The sequence below is a fragment of the Dryobates pubescens genome, chromosome 5, assembly GCF_014839835.1.
Source record: "Dryobates pubescens isolate bDryPub1 chromosome 5, bDryPub1.pri, whole genome shotgun sequence".
Lineage (NCBI taxonomy): Eukaryota > Metazoa > Chordata > Aves > Piciformes > Picidae > Dryobates > Dryobates pubescens.
In genome coordinates this window covers 17,332,479-17,353,654 of record NC_071616.1, presented here as the reverse complement: position 1 = coordinate 17,353,654, position 21,176 = coordinate 17,332,479, and the positions used below count along the sequence as shown (strand labels likewise).

The window sequence follows — 21,176 nt, the reverse complement described above, 5'->3', positions numbered from 1 at the left end:
ACAAAAGGCTTCATCATCTCACAAGGCAGTAGCGGCAATATGCAGGATTTAGGCTGAACTCCAACATGTTCTGTACGTAACAGACTCAGGCACCACTTTAAATATGAGTTTTCTTTACTGAGGAGAGCAAACCCCTCAGTAGCACAAATGTCTACAAGCAGAAAACTCAGCAGGGCCAATTTCCATTAAAAATCTTTATTTTCAAATACAACTCATAATTTGTACATGGTAAGAAATGCCCATCACCATGTGCGATTGGTCTGTGCAAAATAAGGCTTTCCTTGAAATCCAGTTTTCCTGCACAGGGCTCTTTTCCAAATGTTAACTGGAGGTAGGGGGTTTGTTGGTTTTGCTTTTAAATGTACAGTAATTAGGAGGAAAAAAAAAAAAAAGTTCCCATGACTCAAACCAAACCCTAAAGAAAAAAAGAAAAGTGTAGTAAGGCAAATCTGTAAAGAATGCTCAACTGCAGAAGAGCAGATTCACTGAGAGTTCATCCTTTTTTCACAGATCACATAACTTCTTCCACAAGTCAGCTAATCCTTTTTTGTTACCTCCAAAGTGGAAAAAAAAGCCCCAACTGACTGATAGAACTGGGCTACACAGTCACACTGAACAAGAAAGCCTAGACACTGTCATTATTGACAAAAAACAAAAGGATGTGTATCGGTAAAATCTCTGTAAGACCAATTAAAGAAAGAGGGAAAAAAAACAATAGAGAAAAACAGCAAGAGTGACTGCAAGAAAGAGCGTGAAAGAGAGAGAGATGTCCTTCCCCACTGCATTGATTTTGGAAGGGAGCGGGGGAGAAGTCCCCCAATAATTTAGCTCATGTAAGTTTAGAGAAAATGAGAGCAGCTAAAAATGGATACAATACACCTTGAAATTTATTTCAAAGACCAAGAACCAAAGATTGAAGCATTTTAGAACACTGAAGCAAAGCAATCTGGAAAAAAAAAAAAAAAAAGAAAAAATTTTAAAAATTTGTTCCAACTACCTTAAAATAGCTGTTTTTTCAGAGCTCCTAGCAAATCATTTTGATTAAATAAAATCATACCAATTTACATTAATTTTTCTATAGCTCGCTTTTAAATGTCCCTCACTCTTTTAATGAAAAAAAGTGCATCCAAAACCAGCAGAGATTTACTGGTGAACATCAGGTTCTCTTTTAGCAGCTACTCGAGGTTTTCAAAATAGCTTACACTTGTTGCTGTAAGAAAAGAAGGGTGTTCCAAACCCTCGCTCGGGAGAAGTATCCAAATTATAAAAATCTGAAATAATTTATTATCAAATCCAGAATTTAAATAAAAGCAGAGATTTCCTCGCAGAGACAATTGAAGAAAAGTAAAAGAATAAAAGCATGCACTCCAAACTTAGAGGTGAAGACAAATATACTTATCTATACAGGCACTGGCAGACGCAATTTAATTGTTACTGTTACTCAATGTAACACACACCCCACCCTACAATACATTTTTTTCATTCACTAATCACTGAGGTACCAATATTTAAGAATGGAAAATTCAATATTGAAAAATAAAACCTAAAATTGAAGCCTTTTTTTTTTTTTTTTTAATTTCCTTCCCCAGAAAACTATGGCAATTTTTGTATGAAATGTTAGTAATACTTATAGAATTTTACAACCTACGTTGGCTTTTCTTTTTTCCTTTTTTTTTTTTTTGTTTTGTTTTGTTTTTGTTGTTTTTTTGTTTGTTTGTTTTTTTCCTGGAACCAAAAGTAACGTTCCACAGACAGGTTCTCTGATAAAATGTTCACTGTGTATGTAATACAGTCAGTAGACTTGCAAATGAACGAACATATCTTGGCTATCACCTGGCACATCTCGCTGGTACCAAAAGAACTCGGAAGTTTGAAACAATCGGATTTAATTCTCAACAAATGCGCCATGCCAAAGTGCAACGAATATGTGCGACACTCAATGAGACACTGACAGAAAGAGCTGCATGGAAATTACTAAAGTCCACCCGCAAAGCAATTTTGTACAAATTGCATTGCATGCAAAGGACAACTCTGCGCTGTTGGGACGTCAGTTGCTTGATGTGATGGTTTCTCTTAACGCAGCCATAGTTTAAGACGCAGTGCATCAACTCCATTTAAATAGTATCTGAACAGCCTCTTGTCTCGCACAAAACCAAGGTTTTCATAAAGTTTCAAAGCAGACTTATTTGTGATTTCTGTTTCCAATACAACCTTTAAGGGAAAAGAAGAAAAGGAACGTGATGTTAGAAAGCAGTTGCAATTATATGACTACTGAACCAAGTTCAAAGTCTTTATTTAAAAGCACACTTAATTAGCAATGAGCGAAATTAATTTTGTCTTGCCCCAACCTACTCAAACATTACCCTCTCCATGCCTGTGTTTAGAAAAAAAACAGCAGTTAAACAACAGTTGTAAACAAGTTTCATTCATATATAGATCTTAGTTCTTTGCAGGAAATAGTATTGTATCTCATTACCTAACATGGTAAAATAAAAACACAACGGACAAGCAAGACCAAACAAAACCCACACATCCCTCCCAAACACCCTCCACCCCCTTGAAAAAAAACAACAAAACCAAACCCCCAAACCACAACACCAATTAAAAAAAACCCACAAACAAAACAACAAACCAAGCCCTCCCAACCTCTCAAACAGGTGAGAGTCCAACACATACTCTGAATTTTGAATGAGCAGCTGAACTTTATGTCAGAAGAACTTGGCACATGAGGTTTTGCTTAGTCATTTACTATCTTTAACCTCTACTTCAATAGATTTAGACCTAGCTGCAGGTTCCACCACTCTATGACTAACTGTCAGACCTAATGCTGGCACCAAATCTTTGTGCTCAACACATGTATCCCAAACTGGAATCAGACTGCAAACCTGGAATAAAAAGCAGCTTTTTCTGATTTTTTTTTGTACTCCTGCCTTTGAGACCCTGATTGCACAAAGGCCTGTCATCAACAGCTCAGACCAAACCAAGTGTAACATGAGTCCAAACTGAGCACAGGCTCCAAATTGTCCCAGAAGTCTCAAGTATGGGCAAAAAGCTAGACTGGTATTAACAAGAAGTTAATTACAACCTGCTCAAGTATCTCCCCTAAATTGTTTTCCCCTCTTTTCTCCACAGGCACTGAACAGAGCTCTGCCATAACCGGCAAGCTGTACACCCACTCCAAATGACAAAAACTTGTTTTGCCTCTTTACTGTTGTCCAACTCAATTATTTAAGGATGCTGCTATTGAGAACAGATCACGCTTGCGCAAGAGCACAGGCCGAACTAATTAGCTGACTAGACTACATACAGTCCCAGCACAATGTACAGTCACATATCAAACAAGAGCTGATGGACACTGCAGGAAGACATACAATGAAAAGACAGCCTAAGCAATTTCTGCAGCAAACCAGTCATTGCTGCTGGTGTTAAGTCCACTAATGGCTATTTATCAAAACCACCATTTGACACCCACTCTTTGTAGTTTGAGCTATGTACATAAAAATCTCCAAGTCCAAAAAAGGTCATCTATCCCGCCTCAAAACCCAGGACTCCCTTATTTTTCAATAGAAAGCAGGAAAACTGGTTAAAACCCACCCATCCCTCCCCCATGCTCAAAACCAGGAACAAAAAGTGCTTTATGAATACAGGCTGATGTTAAGTCAATCCACTTTACGGACTCTGTGGCCCCACTGCCTTCAGGCAGACATTTCCATTCCTCCTCACCTCTTCTGCCACCTCACTAGACTTGTTGCTGAGCTACTTCAAAAGGCAATGCAGTAGAAAACCTTTCCTTTTCCTTTGTTTTTTGCATTGAGAGGAGTGGTTCAATCAATGTAAAACAGGGAGGCAGCCAGCAGTTAGACTGGTCACCTTCAATAAGATCTATAAATGCGTTTTTTATATATATATATATATATATATATATCTCCCCATTACTCCAGTTTCAAGCCACTCTAATCACATTCCAATAGAAAATTCCCTCTACACTTCTCTGTGTAAGGATATTGAAAGAATAGTAAACCTGGGGCTAGCAAACAAACAAACGATGTAACACTTGGAAGTAGTTAGTTTTCTGAAAAGGAACTGAGTCACACATTAAAATACTAATAGTCAGAGTTCTTAAGTTACAGAAGAATCTGTCGTACCTGCACACTTAAGACAACCTAATTGAATTCTTAATCTTATCTCTAGCTGTCATCTCACTACCAAGTCTTTTAACTTGATCAAGTACTTAACATCCTTAGCCCATTGCAATGGAAAACTATTAATTTATAACAAATTATAGAAGTGCAATGGGTTTCCTGAAGAGTTCCATGCTCTACACGACTACATACATTAGACAACTTCTTAATTCAAATTAAAGCAAAGCATTACACCAAAGAGGAAATCTGATCCACGTAAAGCCACAGGGCTGGAGACTATTATTTGAACTCCTAGCTACAAATGGCATTCACTCTCAGAAAAGTTCAGAAACCCGCCAGTGACATAACAAGTCTGTATTCAGCTGCAAGCTCACACCTTGCAATGCTAGAAGACTTCCAGCACCGCAGACCATTGAATTTAAGGGAGTGGTTAAATGTTGAAATTCAGGTTTGTTGGAATCCCACTACCTGAGTGAATGCTCAACTTGAAAGCAAATGCTCTGGTATTTCTAAGGAAGACTCACAATGAAAAATAATTCCCTGCTCTCAACATACTGGGCTGATCTCAAAGGGCTAAAGACATTGGCTTCATTTTGTGAAGGATACATCTCTTCCGGTGTGAGGTTTTCAATCTAGCACTAAGCTTTCAATCACTACATTTATTTCAGGTCTCATGGGGTCTATTTTGCTGTACACATGTGCCTGTGAAATCCTCTAATAAACACAACCACATCCTCCCCTGGAGATCAGCAAAGGTCTGATTGGATTTAGCACTGTTTTACGCACAAGCTGCAACTTTCTGAAGGCATTTACTTTCTCTTAAGTCTTAAATTTCACAAACCCAACATTATCTAACTTGAACTGGCTTTAGAAGCAAGAAATGCTTCTACAGTGAGAGTGGAGTGCAATGTTTCTTGCTATTGTTTTCATAAAGCAAAGAAAAATAGGTCAAGCTTTCCTGCTTCTTCAGTTCAAACTCTGAACTCGAGTTTAGAAACCAAGTCATAAAATGAATATGGCCAAAACATATAAGCAATAGGTTATTCTTATTTGCAAGTTTTGAATATCATCAGACTGAAGTTACAGGTGCCTGTCCAGTGTCCTTAACCAATTTAAACTTAATTTAAAAATAAAGGAACATCCAGAATGCAACAATGCCTTAGCTGACTTGTAGACTAAGAAATAGTCTGTCAATAGCTTGATAATTTCAAAACCAGACTGCATAAAAATATAAATTTATTTTTTATAAGGGTGGTACTGAGTTACAATGACATATCTACCGGTGTGGTAAAAAAACTCCCACTTGAAGTCAGTCTAAGATTTCAGTGGAAATTCTCATGAAAAACTGCAACTCGTTCTCACATTCTGCATTTAACTTCTAAGAGCTTCTTGAAGTCCCACTTATTTGAGTCTTTCCTTAGTTTCCAGTTACATGGTACATTATTTCAGTAACACAAAGGATTGACTGTAAGTAATCTGCATACATTTGTAATAGATGGAAAACCTATGTATGACTGAGGTCCTCCTTTTTAATTGTGATTAAGGAATGTAACAGTCACACAAAGTTCTTAAGAAGTACAATTTTTGAAGATTGACTGTCAATAAAAACTAAGTACATGTAAAACAAACAGCCAGACCCCCAGCTTGCTGGAGCTAGCACATACTTCCCTTTCTCACACTAGAAGAAAAATCTCTTCAAAACTTTGGATGTGGAGAGCAAAGTATTCACTGTCACCTGCTTTATTTCTACAGTTCATATTTTCCATACAGCCAGTATATAAAGTTACATTAAACCACTGTGATCTATTGGAAACTCAGGCCATTACAATCCTGAAAACTTTCAGGTCACTACCCCAAATACTAGAATTCAATGACATCAAATGCCTGAGAAAGTCACCAAGATTAAAAAACAAAACAACCACAAAGATTGCTCAAGTTTTGTAATGTTGTATCTGAGCACTCCAGCTCAAAGCATGCTGTCAAGTACTTTCTTCAGGCTTGAAGGTTATTTCTAGTTCAGCCACCCACCCCCAACATCGGATCACTTCCCTTGTTTCTATTCTAATGTAGGCCAATGCCAGCTCCATGGCCAGCTCCTCCCCTCCACACAGATTCCATCCCAGCTAATTCACTTCTTCACTTACTCCACAGCTTCCTCAAGCCAGGAAACAATCCCTGGCTGGGAGGATATTGCCCCTCAGTTCTGAAGCATGGCACAGAGCATAAACTACCTCCAGCAGGCAGCTGGCTGAGCACAGAAGCTTGCACTGTAAGTCACTTGCTCCCTAGGCCTGGCTTAGTTTATTTTCACTATAATAGTTTAAAGGAAAACAAAAAGTGCTTAATCACTAGAACATTGCAGCACATTTCAAAATGCCAGCACATCAGTAGTGATTTTTTAAGATTTACATCAATAGCAGCATATAAATCTTTTTATTTTTTTAGAACTTCATGCTGATACCTCCAAAAGTTCCATCTATGGAACTCTGAAAAGTAACACACTGAACAGAGCATTTATCACATTATATGCCACAAGCTATTAAAATTAAGTACACTTACTGCATCTATTCCATAATTAGATTGAAAAGAAGTTTCCAAGCAGCCTTTGGAAATGGTTCAGGACACCCACAGCTGCATATTCATGTTTTTAATCCTATTCCAAGCAAGTTCCAGAAAATAACATTTCTTTTGAATTGCAACTCATCTTCTATCAAGCCACAGCATCATGCTTCTGATTTTATTAAGGGATGTAGAAAAATATCTTCAGAGCAGCAAAGATGATTAAACTACTTACACACCTCACAAAGACAAATGAATGTGATGCACTACTTGACGCCTAAAGCTGATCAAACATGAATTAGACAGCCAGAAATCATTCTCCCACTAATTATTCTGAACACTCACAAAGACAAGTGCCTTTGCTCTGTTGGACAGAGTGGGTGGCTAGTTGAATTTTTTTCAGGTTCTGGTCATAACTGAAAGAAAACTCAGCAATCCACCACATGATACAAGTAACCAACGTCATTATTTTATACCATGTGTATCTGGAAGAAGCCTACACTTGGTGGCAAAGAAAAAGAAAAAAAAAAACCACAAAAACCATGACAACTTTGGCTATTTCCCTGTAGATAACCTGTACATTAAAAAGAACAATACAAATATATCAAATCAATGTGAGTCTGCTTCTGCTGCCCAGTGCAGAAATACACCCTGCTTGTGCTCCACACTGCCCAGGCGTAACAAGCACACATATCAAAATTCAGTGCCAGCACAAGACTCAGGTGATGAAAAGCCCCTAAGAAGCAGGGCATAATTAGTTCAAAATCATCATGCCACGAACACAGCTACACACAGTTTCCAAAGTAGAACTGAAACATGCCTGCCCCTATCCAGCACATTTCTCAGTGACCTCAAATTGTAATTGAAGGGGGAGGCAGCAATAGTCTGAAAAATGCTCTCTGCACTTAGACAAAGCATTTATACAGCACCATAGGTGAAAATCTGCAACTAAGACTTAATGAGGTCTCCCTGCAGGCTAGCCTGCTATCCTTATCATATTTATTTATTTTTCACAAAGATACAGAACAGTATGAAGGGCTCTGGGACTAATGTTACGGTGGTAGGAAAAAAGACAGACACAGGAGAGATCTTTATGTGTTTTCCTATTAGATATTCCAACTTAGAAGTGAAGTTACACAAACAGCAGTACACGTACATTCAGAAATCATATTGTAATTACTGCTACTCTGGTAGATAGGCACTTCTACTACTGACTCTCCAACAGTAGGTAATTCACTTCTTTGCATCTCTCTTCTCCCACTGAAATGTGAACATCATGAGACTATTGCTGATTTTTTAAATATCATGAACACTCCAGCAATGGCAAATGAATTCAAGACCACAGTGGAAAGCAACAGGAAAAAAACCCAACCCAACCAACCAACAAAAAAATACCACCAAAAAACCCCAACCCCAAATCACCAACCAAAAAGACACCTCCCCCACCCCCCCTGTAAAACCCCACAAACAAAACAAAAATCAAACCTCCCTCTTTTGGGTTAGTTCAATGTAGTAAAGAGTAAAAAACAGATTAGAGCAAAGTATATTACATATGATGATAGAAGCAAGAAAATAAAGAAAGAATTTGAAGAATTATAGAACTGTCAGATTGCATGACACAGCCTGAATACAACATCAATTAGAGAAAAAAAAGAGGGATGAAGGAATCTGAAGGGAAGAATAAGTATCTCACACACTGAATGAAGTCTGAACATATGCAGAGATGTTGCAAGAGGTGCAAAACAACAAGTGGAAAAATAAAAGGAGTATGTGCTAGAAATCCTGTGACAGACATTGAAGTTTTGCATAAGAAGCTTCACCATGCTGCAGCAGGACAATCAAGGGAGCAGTTGAAACAAGATGACAGAGAGATCAAAGGATCATTAACTATGCCACACTGAAATGACACAGTGCTCACATATCAGGAACAAGCTAACAACTGCATTGTGCCAAGGAAATTAAAGTTAAAGGGGCAGATAACCTGATTAAGGAGGACAGATGCAGAAAGACATCCTTATAAGTTAAACATGACACATGGTTAGTTGCTTTATATATACACAGAAAAAGCCTCCCAAAACTCCCCAACAACCCAAGGCCAGAAGGGACTGTAAAAGAAAAGACTAATAACATACAGGCCAGAGAAAGCCTGACAGTGATTCAGTCACTTTCCTTCCAAGTCTTCCCCGACATGCTAAATCGTTACAGTCCTGTTAGTACTATGTAACCCAGCTCTGCACTGTCAGGATGGCCTGATGCCTTGCTGTGATAAAGCCGCACAGCAGTACTGAACAGCACACACTGTTCCAGCACCTTCGTGCCTTCTGAAAGCATGGCAGTACTGCACACAACACGCTGGTTACACTGGTCAGTAGCACCTTAAACTAAAGACCTTAGGGGAAAGTGTGCCTGAGACTGAAGGTTAAGGCAGCTTTACAAAATGAAAGAAACCCTGAAACACTGAATTTGAGCACTTACAAAAATTTAGAAAACCCTTCTCCTATTTGTGCCATATAACATTTAAAGGTTATTTTCCTTCAATTATAAAAGGAAGAGCTTCTTGCCAACCCAGTTTCCACCTACAAAAAAAAAGTCCTGTAGAAGAAAAAACTGTTAAATGAATCCACATATAGGAGAATGCAAACCATTTACATTATGAAAAGCTTTTGATTATAAAAATCTTACCTCATCACAATCTCCTTCAACCATAGCATAAATAGCTTTCTTAACCAAGTTTGTACCTGAAATATAGATTTCAGCGTCAGAGTTGCAGTGCAAAAGATGGTAGTTTATATATGACTAATACATGACATGACACCTGAGGAAAGCAGGGAGCAAAGAAAGAAACAAGCAGTTGCAGTCAAGTTGCAGTCCCAAGTTCGAACACAATTTGTACAGTTATCCAGAGACTCAGCTTGAGTGCAAAATTCTTCCAAGACAAAAATATTAGAAACAGGCTTCTAAGTTTAGCATAGTGTTATATGGAGTCTTCCAAGATGTGATTCATCCCTTTTTGTTGCATTTAAAGTCAAAATCTGCTGGCACATACTTGAAGGGCATTTGTCTTTCAAGGGAATTTCCTTTTACTAAAACAAATACTTCTATTAGTAACAAAACTTACGAAAGCACTTTTCTTGTGGCTCACTCCCACTTGGATTTGCTATTATCTACTACTAATAATATGGTTGAAGCCCATCCCTTCCCCTCAGTCAAGCATTAATTTAATTCTTTATCATTACTTCTGATCTATTTCACAACAGTTCTATAAATGTAATATCCCTACCTGTCTGCAAAATTGGGGTGAAATTGAAAGTTGATTTCAAAGTTACTAGTGGGAAAAAAAACTGCTGTTCAATGAAATTGCATAAATCTCACTTCCATAAGAAGGCTAAGGAAAAGGGGAAAAAGGAATCTAGAGAATGTTTTAAAGTATTCTCAAAGCTTTAATCAATTAAGATGTTCACTGAACATACAACAAAAGTGTGCTACATTTAACACAAATCTTCAGATTAACAGCATCCTTTGAGACACAGCACAGGGGCAAACTTTAGCATAAAGCTAAAGTAAGGAAAGATTTAAATATAAATTCTATTTATATAATTCTAGAATAACAAACCGACTAAAGCAAGGGGAAAATCTTGCAGAGATCTTCATAATAACAGCATTAGTTCTTATCTACTTATGATTCCAAGCACCTGCAATTAAATTATGGCAGGCTCCTTCATGACTCAGCTAAAAGGAAAAGAGAGTGATTTCTCAGTATCCTCTTCCCTCTGCTCCACTACAAAAACTAACAATGGCTTCTGAATTGCACTGGAGGAAAAAAAAAAAAAAATAAAAAGTCCACAGACACTTGAAGAGTCATGACAACATGTAATGCCTCAAGTTTTTTGAAGTTTCTGGTTGCCTTTTTTTTTTTCTCCTTTCCTTACAAGAGGAGAACAAATACAATGGTACCATTCTACAATGTATCACGGTATTTTTCCATTGCAAGTAATTTTCTCTCTTTGATCACAGAAGTATGAACTGTTCAGCATGAATGAGTAGTGAAGCACATTTCTAGGCTTTAAAGCTGATGTCTACATTTTATGTTAAAAAAAAAATATTACAATATGCAATTTCACAGTAAGTTGTGGTTTGTTTTTTTTTAGTAAGTTCCGTAAGAAAATATATTTGATTAAGTGATTAGGGTAACTGGTGTTAGAATGGAAGTCCCTTCATCAGGACAAAAACTGTGGGGTGGGGTGGGGGGGTAAAGCCCCTGTCAGGAGTTATTTCTTTTGTCACATAAATTCCCAACAAAACCAGACCTCTGTTTCAGCCATTCAAGTTGCAACACATTACTATTGTTCTTTACTTATTAATACAGTTAGCTACATATAGGCATAACTGATAGGAGAAAGCCAGGGGTGAAGTTAACTCAAAAAAAAAGATAGACTTGAACACAGAAATACAGTGGTGAGGATACATATGAGAACATAAAGCAATTTGACAGCGGTAACCAGGCAGAGAGGGGCTGCTGGCTGCCTTTTTCAGTTTTGGAGTACCCCATCTCATAGGGCACATCAGGTTATTTTAACAAAATTTAAAAAGCCACTGGGGAGCTTGTGTGGTTGAGTAAGCTGAGAATGACAGACTGACCACCACATCTCCAAGTTCAATTCTGCTTAAGTCTTTATGTTGCCTACAGTTAACCCGACTACAGGACTTAAGTAAGAAATAACAAAATAAAACAAAAGAGAGACTATTCTTACCAATTCCTTTTCTTCTGTATTTGGAATCCACTGCTAACATGGCTATATAACCTCTGCGGAACATCTTTTTGTGCATATCCAGCTTGCAGACGATGGCACCTACACACTCCTCACCTACCATGGCCTTAAAGACAAACATACACGTATGTATTCTCAGTTTGTGTTCTACAGCGCTACCAAAAGCAGTAAACCATTTCATTTTAAGTGAAATAGCCAGACAAAATGTGTTTGCATAAAGCTACATTTAAAAAACCAAACAAAAACACTAAATAGACTTTAAAAACATCTCCAAAAGTACAAATAAGATTAAATGAGTCTCTATTTCTTTATTCCGATCAAATAAAGTTACAAGTCAATTAACAACCAATGAATTGTCCTGGAGAGAACCACGTTATTAATCCACAAAGTCCACAGGCAAGAACATGTGTGATAGAAAGAGGGGAGGAAGACCAGGTTAAGGCATAAATGACCCTTTCACTTGAGCTGTCATGAAGGGAAGAAGTCCCTTCCTGTTTCACAATAGTCTGAATTTCCATGTACAAGGGCTCTGGTGGAAAAACATACTTAAAGTTTTGACTGGTTTTAATGTCAAAGCAACAAAGGATCAGAAAAAAAAAAAATGTTGCTACATTTAATCTTTAGAAATTGTCATTTCCAGTCAAGAACAAACAAAAATGCACACAGTTAATTTCACACATTTTAACTGTTCAGAGATTTCATTTGTTAAAGAGCTATGCACTGACAGTTAATCCCAACAGTACTGTCACAAAAAGCATGATCAAGATGTAGTTAGTCTTAAATATTAAGGGAAAGCAGCCCCCAAAAGAACCCAACTCCTCCCCAAACACTTATCAAACCAGTTGCACAACCGCTGTGTTCACCAAAATGCTACCATTAAATATTATTAGAGAAAGGGTGCAAGAAAAGCTAAGTCATATGTTAACTGAAGGATTAGGCAGTGTGAGAGATTAAAGACATTATAACCTGCAGCAGCGAACTGAATAAAGCTCCAGAGTAGGAAAGCATCCAAGAGAAAAAGGAATTACTATTCATTCAGGAAAGATTGACAGAGATAAAAAAGAAATTCATAATTGTCTGTATGGGTGTAGAAGTGGATCCACAGACTTTGACAGACCTGTATCTACAGCGGGGGACTAGCCTTCGGCTCAAGTGTAGGAATTAAACCAGGACTACAGCAGATGATTGGCATAAGCATGTGCCGGCACAGGCGCTGCTGGATCATCCAAATTTACAGCAGTCAGACACGTCAGATGAAAAGGACTTGCCTGAGCCAGTACTGCCAGGCCTCAGTGTAGCCCACCTCTGTGATCCAGAGCTTGCTTCTCTGAAGTCTCCATTGCATACTCTACAGTCTCCAAGCACCTGACCCTTGTAGATGTACCTGCAGCTTGTAGGCTAAGACTGTCCAGACAGAAGATTTATTCATTCACTCAGATCATTCTCCCCCTCTACTCTGCTCTCATGGGACCCCACCTGGAGTACTACATCCAGTTCTGGTAACCCCAGCATTAGGGACACTGAACTGCTGAAGTGGGTCCAAAAGAGCCATGAAGATGATCAGAGGGCTAAAGGATCTTCCATATGGGGTGAGGCTTCAAGAGTTGGGGCTGTTCAGCCTGGAAAAGGCTACAGGGAAACCTTATAGAGGCCTTCCAGTACTTGAAGGGGGCCTATAAGAAGGCTGGAAAGAGAGTTTTTACAAGGGCTTGTTGTGATAGGACAAGAGGGAATGGATTGAAGCTTGAAGATGGTAGATTTAGGCTGGATATTAGGAAGAAATTCTTTACAGTAAGGGTGGTGAGACACTGGAACAGGCTGCCCAGGGAGGTCGTGGATGCCCCGTCCCTGGAGGTGTTTAAGGCCAGGGTGGATGAGGCCTTGAACAACCTGGTCTAGCAGAAGGTGTCCCTGCCCATGGCAGGGGGGCTGGAACTAGATGATCTTTAAGATCCTTTCCAGCCCAAACCATTGGATGAATCTATGAATCATGTCACAGGTGTAGACACACTGCCCCAAGAAGAATAACGTCTTCTAGCATCTCTACCTAAGTTATTAACCAAGTTAGCTGTCAACCAGGAGCTACATCAGAGGAGTAATGAAGCAGGTGCAGGTACAAAGCTCTATGACATAACATTATTCTATCACCATTTCTAATCTAGTTTAACATCATCAGGCAAATATAATTATTGCTAAGTTTTTATTTGGCAGGAAAACACATTATAAGCAGTATCCAAGAACAACCCTGAACAATCTAAACAAGTGTTTTTAAAACAAGGAAAACTGCAGCATGAACTAAAGGGACTGCAATAGAAAGCCTCTAAGCAGTCTTCCATTTGCTCTAAAACACAGTTTATTTCATAGAAAAGCTGTACTCATACTAAATACTCTGTATGCAAAGTGTCAGCTCAAGGCAAGCTTTCCATCTTTGCTCAGACCTGAGAAAACGAGGGAGTTAAATAAAGAGTATCATCAGGCAGTCTTTTCATAACACTGCTATAATTATGCAGAGTACCTAGATGTAATCTTATACCTCACTCAAAAAAAAGAAAAAGGCACACCACAAACTAGCACGTTGTAGTTCTGCTTTGCTCTGAAGTGATCATATGCAAATTGATTGTAACAGTCATAAGGACAATTTTTAAGATATTTCTTTCTTTTTTTTTTTTAAACACACTGGTGTTTTTTTCTTGTTTAGCTTTTTCTGAAAAGTGCCCTATGTTCGTGAATCATGTATTTAAAATGCTAAATGAACAGCAAAGAATTTTGTTTCAGTGATCAAAGCAGCAAATACCCACCGGTTTTACCGCTGTTGCCAGAGAGCTGAATAAACTTATGACTTTGGTACCGGTTCCCCAAACACTCAAATCTGTTTCTCTGTCTTCAGGCGTGTAAGCCTGCCATTTAACCTACAACTATTGCACTTACAGTGGGGAGTGCTGCGTTTCCACCTCAATCTGATGCTCTGTTGCCTTTCCTCTGCCTTCTCCTTCCCTAACCTTATCTAAAGCTGAAAATGAACTTAAAATATCATGCAAAAATGTGTACTTTAATTCCCTGGAGAAAGTTAAACTGTGTAAATAAAAAACCCCACCTGACTAAGGCAGGGGGAGGAGAGGAGAGAGAAAAAGTAGTTTCCACACAAAACCATTTATGAAAAGACAATCATGGGTCAAGTTTTCTTTTCAGGTTTATGAGATTACTTCTCAACACATAAGCTTCTATAAACAGAATTCAGCCCAAGTTACTCTTATATATTATAAACCCCATGGGGTCCTCTAAGACATACTTCAATCTTAAGTCATTACCAGGATTAACAGATGTGAATTCAAATCCAGTATTTGCATCAACTTTGTTCTCATGAATAAGTTTAAATGTCTAAAACAAGCTAGATTAATATCTTTGTATTGTAACCATTATTACTAGAAGAGTTAGCACAGTAATGTCTGTCAATCAGTAAGAACAGTACTCTACAAATTTAAACAATTGGCATTAATTTCATTAGCAAAATTGGCATTAAGTCTGTCAGGCACAGTCAAAGTGTGCATTTAATACCCAAATCCTGTGACATTTGTTCCCATTTCAAGATTAAAACAAGCGACTAGCCCCTGAAAGAGAAATAATTTGCTATTCAAATGCAGTGGAACCTGCATTACAGGCAGCACAGTTTCCCTTTTGCACACATACACCAAAATCCATCCCGAAGTATCACACAAACAGCTCTGCATGAATCCTTAGGCTTACATCTAGTGATCATGTTACTGAATGTCATTAAGATACATTCAGGCTAATGGGTTTAACCTGAAGTCTGGCACTTCTGTCAGAGCTCTTCGCAATACTGAGCAAATCACCAAGTTGCTCTGTTTCCACTCTCCAAAACTGGACCATAGCAATTCTGTCCTGTGCAAGGGCACTGTCAGAGTAACTGCACTAGCTATTGTTGTGTACTCAGATGCTGCAACATCTGAAGCTTTCACAAAGACACTGACAGTGGGAAGCAGCACAGATACAAGTTTGTATCTGAACCCACGATTGCTTCAAAGAGGAAACTGGAATAGAGAGAGAGTCAGCAAATTTGGAATGGGTGTTAAAAGAATTTTTTGCTATGTCTGCCATGAGGCTAGGAAGACTTCCCAGACAGTTTCCTAGGTTTTCCAGTTGTTCTTTTATGTACCACTTTTTTTGCAACTGAAAAACAGAGGCAATGTCTTAGAAGTCTTAACTTCAACGTCAAATATGCTTAGATTCTTTAGTTACATTCAATTTAAAAAGGGGGCAAAACATTAGTTCAAAACAAGATCTTAACTGCAGCCATTTAGGACTTGCAACACATCTAAAATCACTTAGGTGGAATTCATAGATTAATTTTAAACTTGTGAAAGTTTAAATTGTAAATGCTGTTGCAGCTGGTGGCAACGTTAAGAACCTAATAAAAGCATGGATTTTCCAGATTTTTCTTAAAAAGTAGCTGAATATTGCAGTGCTGTGAATTACAGGAGAGGTTACACCACTTGGCCAGAACTCAGCTTTTATTACGTCCTCTTACCCAAACTTTGGCACAGAGCAAGGTTTCCTAAGCTCACCTCTCCCACGCTAAAGTATGTTGCAAACTATTCTCTGAAATATTTGGTGTATCAGTTAAAAATGAAAGTTTTAGAACTTGAACACTGTGGAGAATAGAAGCCTCAAAAATACTTCAAAAGGGGTCAACAACTTTGAAAATGCATTTATAATCCATATGAGAACAAAGTTGTAGCAATGCTTAAAAATGCATCACTGGAAAGAAAATACACTCCTGTCCTCTGTCACTTTTTGACAGAGGAATGGTTATCATAGGTTGAAAATGGGCTGACAGAGCTCCTGGGAATAAGTAAAAAGCAGGCATCTATAGGGCACCCACACCTAGCACACAGTGCAAACCTGCTCTTCCAAAGACAGTTGCAGTTTGGGGAGGAGGTGGTGATTACCTTGCAACAGCTCAGATAATGCTGCAGCATAACACATCAGAACTGATCACTGGGTATTCCCAACTTGCTATGTCTAAAGCCAGGAAGGCAGTTATGTGGATGAATTTGACATGACAATGAAGAGGTTTTGAGGATTCCTACTATCTCCAGGTCCTTTTAAAGTGTGAACTTCCTTATTGAGTGTACAGTTAGGAAGTGGTTTAATACAGCAAAACCAAGCCAGTGACCGCCTAGGGCTGGTCCTGTGCCCTCCCTCCAGCTGTGGATTCTCACCTCTTCTCTTGCAGCAACACATCTGTGACACCCCACTAGAAATAGAGCTTTAAACCACCAGAAACTGACCCTAAAACATATACACACACACTTAAAAATACGTGGTGGTGGTGGTGGTAGGACTACCTTAGCTTCCCAAATCAAAAAAGCACCTAGGCTAGCAAAAGCCAGGAAGAGGTAGTTGAACAGAAATGAAAAACAAGTAGCCCTTTGTTTGCACCTGCTATTAGAGCAGTAGTGCACCTTGGGAAGCCCAAAATTCAGCAAGGTTCAAACCCATGAGACAATCATCATGGAGAATAATATTGATAATGCTCCCAGAAAACAGCTCTGTGTTATCAGGTAACCAAAATGATAAAGATCAAAATGATGATGTTTAAGATGGTTTCCTCAAATATCAGCAAGGGACAATTGCTGATCATTTATAGAAAATACACATCCCTTCTTCAATATAAATGTTGTTAGTGCTTTCCCCTATGAAAGGGAGCCCATGACAGGGCACTGAAGACAGCTGAATGTCTGAAAACAGTGAGAAGATTGGATGATCTTAAAAATGATGATGGTAAAATTCAGTAAAAGAATTCACTGAATTGCTACAGATATTTTTTTCAAATACATTTAAAATGCAGTTTAACCCCTCTCCCTAAGACCAATCAAAATAAAACCCAAACCCAGAAGGTTGTGAGGCTACAAGGCATTAAAGACAAATGATTTCCTGAAGATCAGGCACTGTGCTTTTGTTCGCCATCCTGACACTGTTGCTGACTGGAATATGCAGTCCCTGACTGAAGACAAATATTTTAAAGAGATTTATTAAACAGAAGTAGTGCAGGAACCCATTAACTGTGGAAAAAAATCAAATTTTACAGAAAAGAAAGTCTTCAAAACAATCTCTAAAAAACAAACCTTAAAAATACCAAAACCAGTCACAAAGACAACCTCAAAACATCAAAACCTGGCTCAACACACTTTGCAACTTTCAAATTATTAAGCTGGTAACAATTGTAGCCACGTATTCTTCTCTACAGTTCTATGTACATGGTATTGTTTCACCCTTTAAAGAACAATGGCAGAAAAGAGTTCAAAGTTTTGTTGATTCTTCAAGGCTACTAAAAAAACAATGAAGCTGTCACTATAAAATAAGGTTAAGGTACTTTCTTGAGTGATATCTTACTTTTTTAATGCACTTATTAGAGATCATCTGTTTTAGTGCTCTGTCAAATAGCTTACCTCTTATCCTAACAAAATTCTCAAGTTACTTCCTGACAAAAAACCCCAAGCAAACAAAAAGCTAAACCCACAAAGATTTAATGTCTAAACAAGCACACTATGATCTAAGAGTACCCAGCAGTACCTTGGCATTATCAGCAATACACTTGATGCTCAGAGTATGGACAAGCAGTTCACAAGCACGTGGTAAATCAGTCAGGCACACAGTTCGGTGTTCAAAAAACACCATTCTGCTCTGATGGGCATCTTTGTAATGGCAAACATGACTTTGCATCAAACAATATTCTCAAATATTTCCATATTTCTATTTTGTTCCAGAAGGCAATGCTTTGCTCAAATTTCTATTATCCTACTGTATTCCCTCTGCAGGGTCTTAAGTGGTACAGTTCTGAAAATCCTCCTATAAATCATATAAATCCTGCTACAAGTTATACCAGATCCTAAACTAAGAACATTCAGCAAGTTTAAGGCCAGATGGATTCCATTAGCCTCACCTCCTGTACTCATATCCTATTAAAACCTTACAGAGTTACTCTTGAATTGAAGGATGTCTTGGCTCTGTCTAAACCACACCTTTCAGAGAGGTGTCCAGCCTTGATTAAATCGTCGAGAGAAGTATTTATCATTTACCTTAGCAGGGAAGTGCCATACACTCCCATAAATGTTCTGTTGTGCAGATGTAAGATTTCCTAGGGGTAAATCAAATACAGCTAAGCACCAGCCATGCACATACTCCTCAGGCCAACTTACACTCAGTTTCATCTACCTGTGGAGAGATCACCATTCCAAAAGCAGGCTTTTCAACTGTGACACAAGTTCTTCCCCATGAAACGTGATAAACATTTAGAAAGACAGGGTGACAGATGAATCTGTCTGTTCAGTAGTGCAGTAGGAAGAATGTAGAACTAAATACATCGTTAGTACAGCAAGACAATCAGAGCAGCATGAGAACTGCTTCGTGCTGTGTATGCAATCACACCTGTAAGAGGCAATGCAGTTGTACTTGTCTTTTTCAAAGCTCACAGATCAAAGAGTCTACAGAAGCTTTCACAGTGTCTCTCCAGGCATCACTTAACACTTATAGGCTAGCCATGCTGAAGTCTGTTTTAAAACCATTGTGCAAGAATTACTAAGCAGTTATAAAGACAGTAGTGGACTAAGTACTTTCTTTTTTAAACACAAAGCTAGGAACTGAGACAGAATGATAAAATGAGCTACCAAAGGTCACAAAAGTCAATGTTAAAACCAAGATCAGAAGCCTTCAATTCCTGGATCCTAGCCCTGTGCTCAAACCCCTTCCCCACCTCTTCAAACATATTTGAACGAAGGTAGGATCTTCGGCTGTATGCTTCACTTATACGTGCACAGGTCACAAGGGAACTTCAATAGGAGGACAGGTATTTTCAAAACACCTCAGCCTTATTCACGAAAAGATTGTTAGAGTAATTTCCACAACCCTTTAATGCTCTCCACCCCAGCCCCAACCACTCCCAATTCTTCCTCTTCCCTGCCCCCCTCTAGCACTTACCAAAAAGCAAAGTTGTGGCCAGTTGTGGATAAAATACCTATATGTGTAAATGGAGTAGGGTTCAGACAGATCTTTGGTGATCAGTCTCATGATATCGGGCATCTGCAGCTCTGACTCATATCGGACGTATCGTATCGTTAGGTCCTCCTCGGGCTGAGAGTCCGTTCCCGAGCCTTTCAAACTGCAAGCTGCTTCTAAGGACCTGGAGAGTAGCAGCAGCGACTCCTCCTCCTCCCCTCCTTCATCCCCCTCCTCCTGCTCTTCCTCCTCCAAGCCAGTCCCTCCTGCCAGTCCATTGCGGGCTGCAGTCTTAGCAGCAGTCGTAGTTGTGGCAGCAGGCTGGCTCCTGTCCCCTTTCGCTGCCTCTGCTGCTGGGGGAGAAGGAGGAGGAGAGGGTGCAGTCCTTCCCTGGGGAGGGAGGTGATTGTTAAGGGGGGATGAGCACGGTGTTGTGGTCGGCGGCGATGACTGCTGTTGCTGTCCGGAGCCCATTGTTTTGCTGGCTCGCTTGTTCTCCAGCCCCTCGGGGGCTGCCCCTGCCTCCGAGCTGAGGATCTTGCTCTTGAGGGAGGCTCGCAGGTGCCGCAGCTCGGGGCTGATGAGGCCGTTGAGCTGGTGGTTGTGGTGCGGGGAATGGTGGTGGTGGTGGTGGAGGCGGTGCTGCTGCTGCTGCCCCCCCTTGCCGCCGTCGCTGCTGCCTCCTCCTCGCTGCTGCTCCCGTCCGCCCGTGGGTCCCTCCTCTTCCTCCTCCTCTTCGGCCTCCTCGTCCTGGGCCCCGGTGCAGGCGGCGGCGGCAGCAGAGGAGGTGGAAGAGGAGGAAGCAGCTCCCCCTCCTCCTCCGGGGAAGGGGGAAAGCGTGTCCCCCTGCGGGGAGAGGACGCCGCTAGGCCCCGGCGGTACCTCGGCCATATCCTACGGGAGAGACCGACACAAACTCACCGAGGAGGAGGGCGTCAGACGAGACAGGGGCGAGGGATGGGGGGAGGCGGCGGCCTCACGGGCCGCGGTCGAGAAGGAGAAGGGGGGGCGCGAACAAAGGCAGAGACGGTGCCCGGGCCCCGCCTCGCCGCCCCGCCGCCGCCTCTTCCTGCTGCCCCACTCCCCCCGCCGCCACCGCCGGGGCCCTTTCCCGGTCTCTCGCGGGCCCCAGGTGGCCACCTGCCGCCGCTGCGGCCTCCCCGCCCGCCGCCGCGGCCACTCACCCCCACGTCTCCTCAGCGCCGCGGCTCCCACTCTCCGCTCATCCAGCGGCCGCCAAGCGCGGCCGCTGCTGCCGTAACCCGCGGCCAAGTTTCCTGTCAGCCCTTACGACACTTCCTCCCTTGGCGGCGGGGCCTAGCGACGGCGGGGCGGGGCAGGGCAGCCTTACTGTAGGCTCGAGCCGGGCGGGAAGTGCGGGCAGAATGTGTTCGTCCTCACGCTGCCGGGCGGGAAGTGCGGGCAGAATGTGTTCGTCCTCACGCTGCCGGGCGGATTTCAGGATCCTTCGGCTTTGGCCCGTAGTGGGCTGACGCTATGGGGTGTGCAGACCCTGCTGAGCAGCCCAGGAGGCTTGGGGGATCCGCTCCCGGGGCTGCTGGAGGGTCGTGGCCTGCCTGAGTGAGGCCGGCAATGGGGTCAGGCTCGGGCCTTGGGGCCTGCTGTCTGGAGCACCAGCTGGAGCCAGAGCACCCGGTGTGGGTGCAAAAGTTAGTGGATACAGGGTGTA

At 40.7% G+C, this 21,176-nt stretch overlaps 1 protein-coding gene across 2 annotated transcripts; it reads right to left on the bottom strand.

Moving 5' to 3' along the window:
• Nucleotides 1–1,720: 1,720 nt before the first annotated feature.
• NAA30 (N-alpha-acetyltransferase 30, NatC catalytic subunit) lies at nucleotides 1,721–20,784 on the bottom strand. Of its 2 annotated transcripts, XM_054161694.1 has the most exons (5): nucleotides 20,671–20,784; nucleotides 19,469–20,380; nucleotides 11,453–11,576; nucleotides 9,384–9,439; nucleotides 1,721–2,211 (listed from the first exon to the last, which is right to left on the bottom strand). In XM_054161694.1, the coding sequence occupies exons 2-5, from the start codon at nucleotides 20,375–20,377 to the stop codon at nucleotides 2,074–2,076; spliced, it is 1,227 nt and encodes a 408-aa protein (XP_054017669.1). In that variant the 5' UTR covers nucleotides 20,378–20,380; nucleotides 20,671–20,784; the 3' UTR covers nucleotides 1,721–2,073. The 2 variants fall into 2 exon arrangements, with proteins under 2 accessions (XP_054017669.1, XP_054017670.1); XM_054161695.1 differs by lacking the exons at nucleotides 9,384–9,439; nucleotides 11,453–11,576; nucleotides 20,671–20,784 and having other exon boundaries at nucleotides 19,469–20,659.
• Nucleotides 20,785–21,176: the final 392 nt, after the last annotated feature.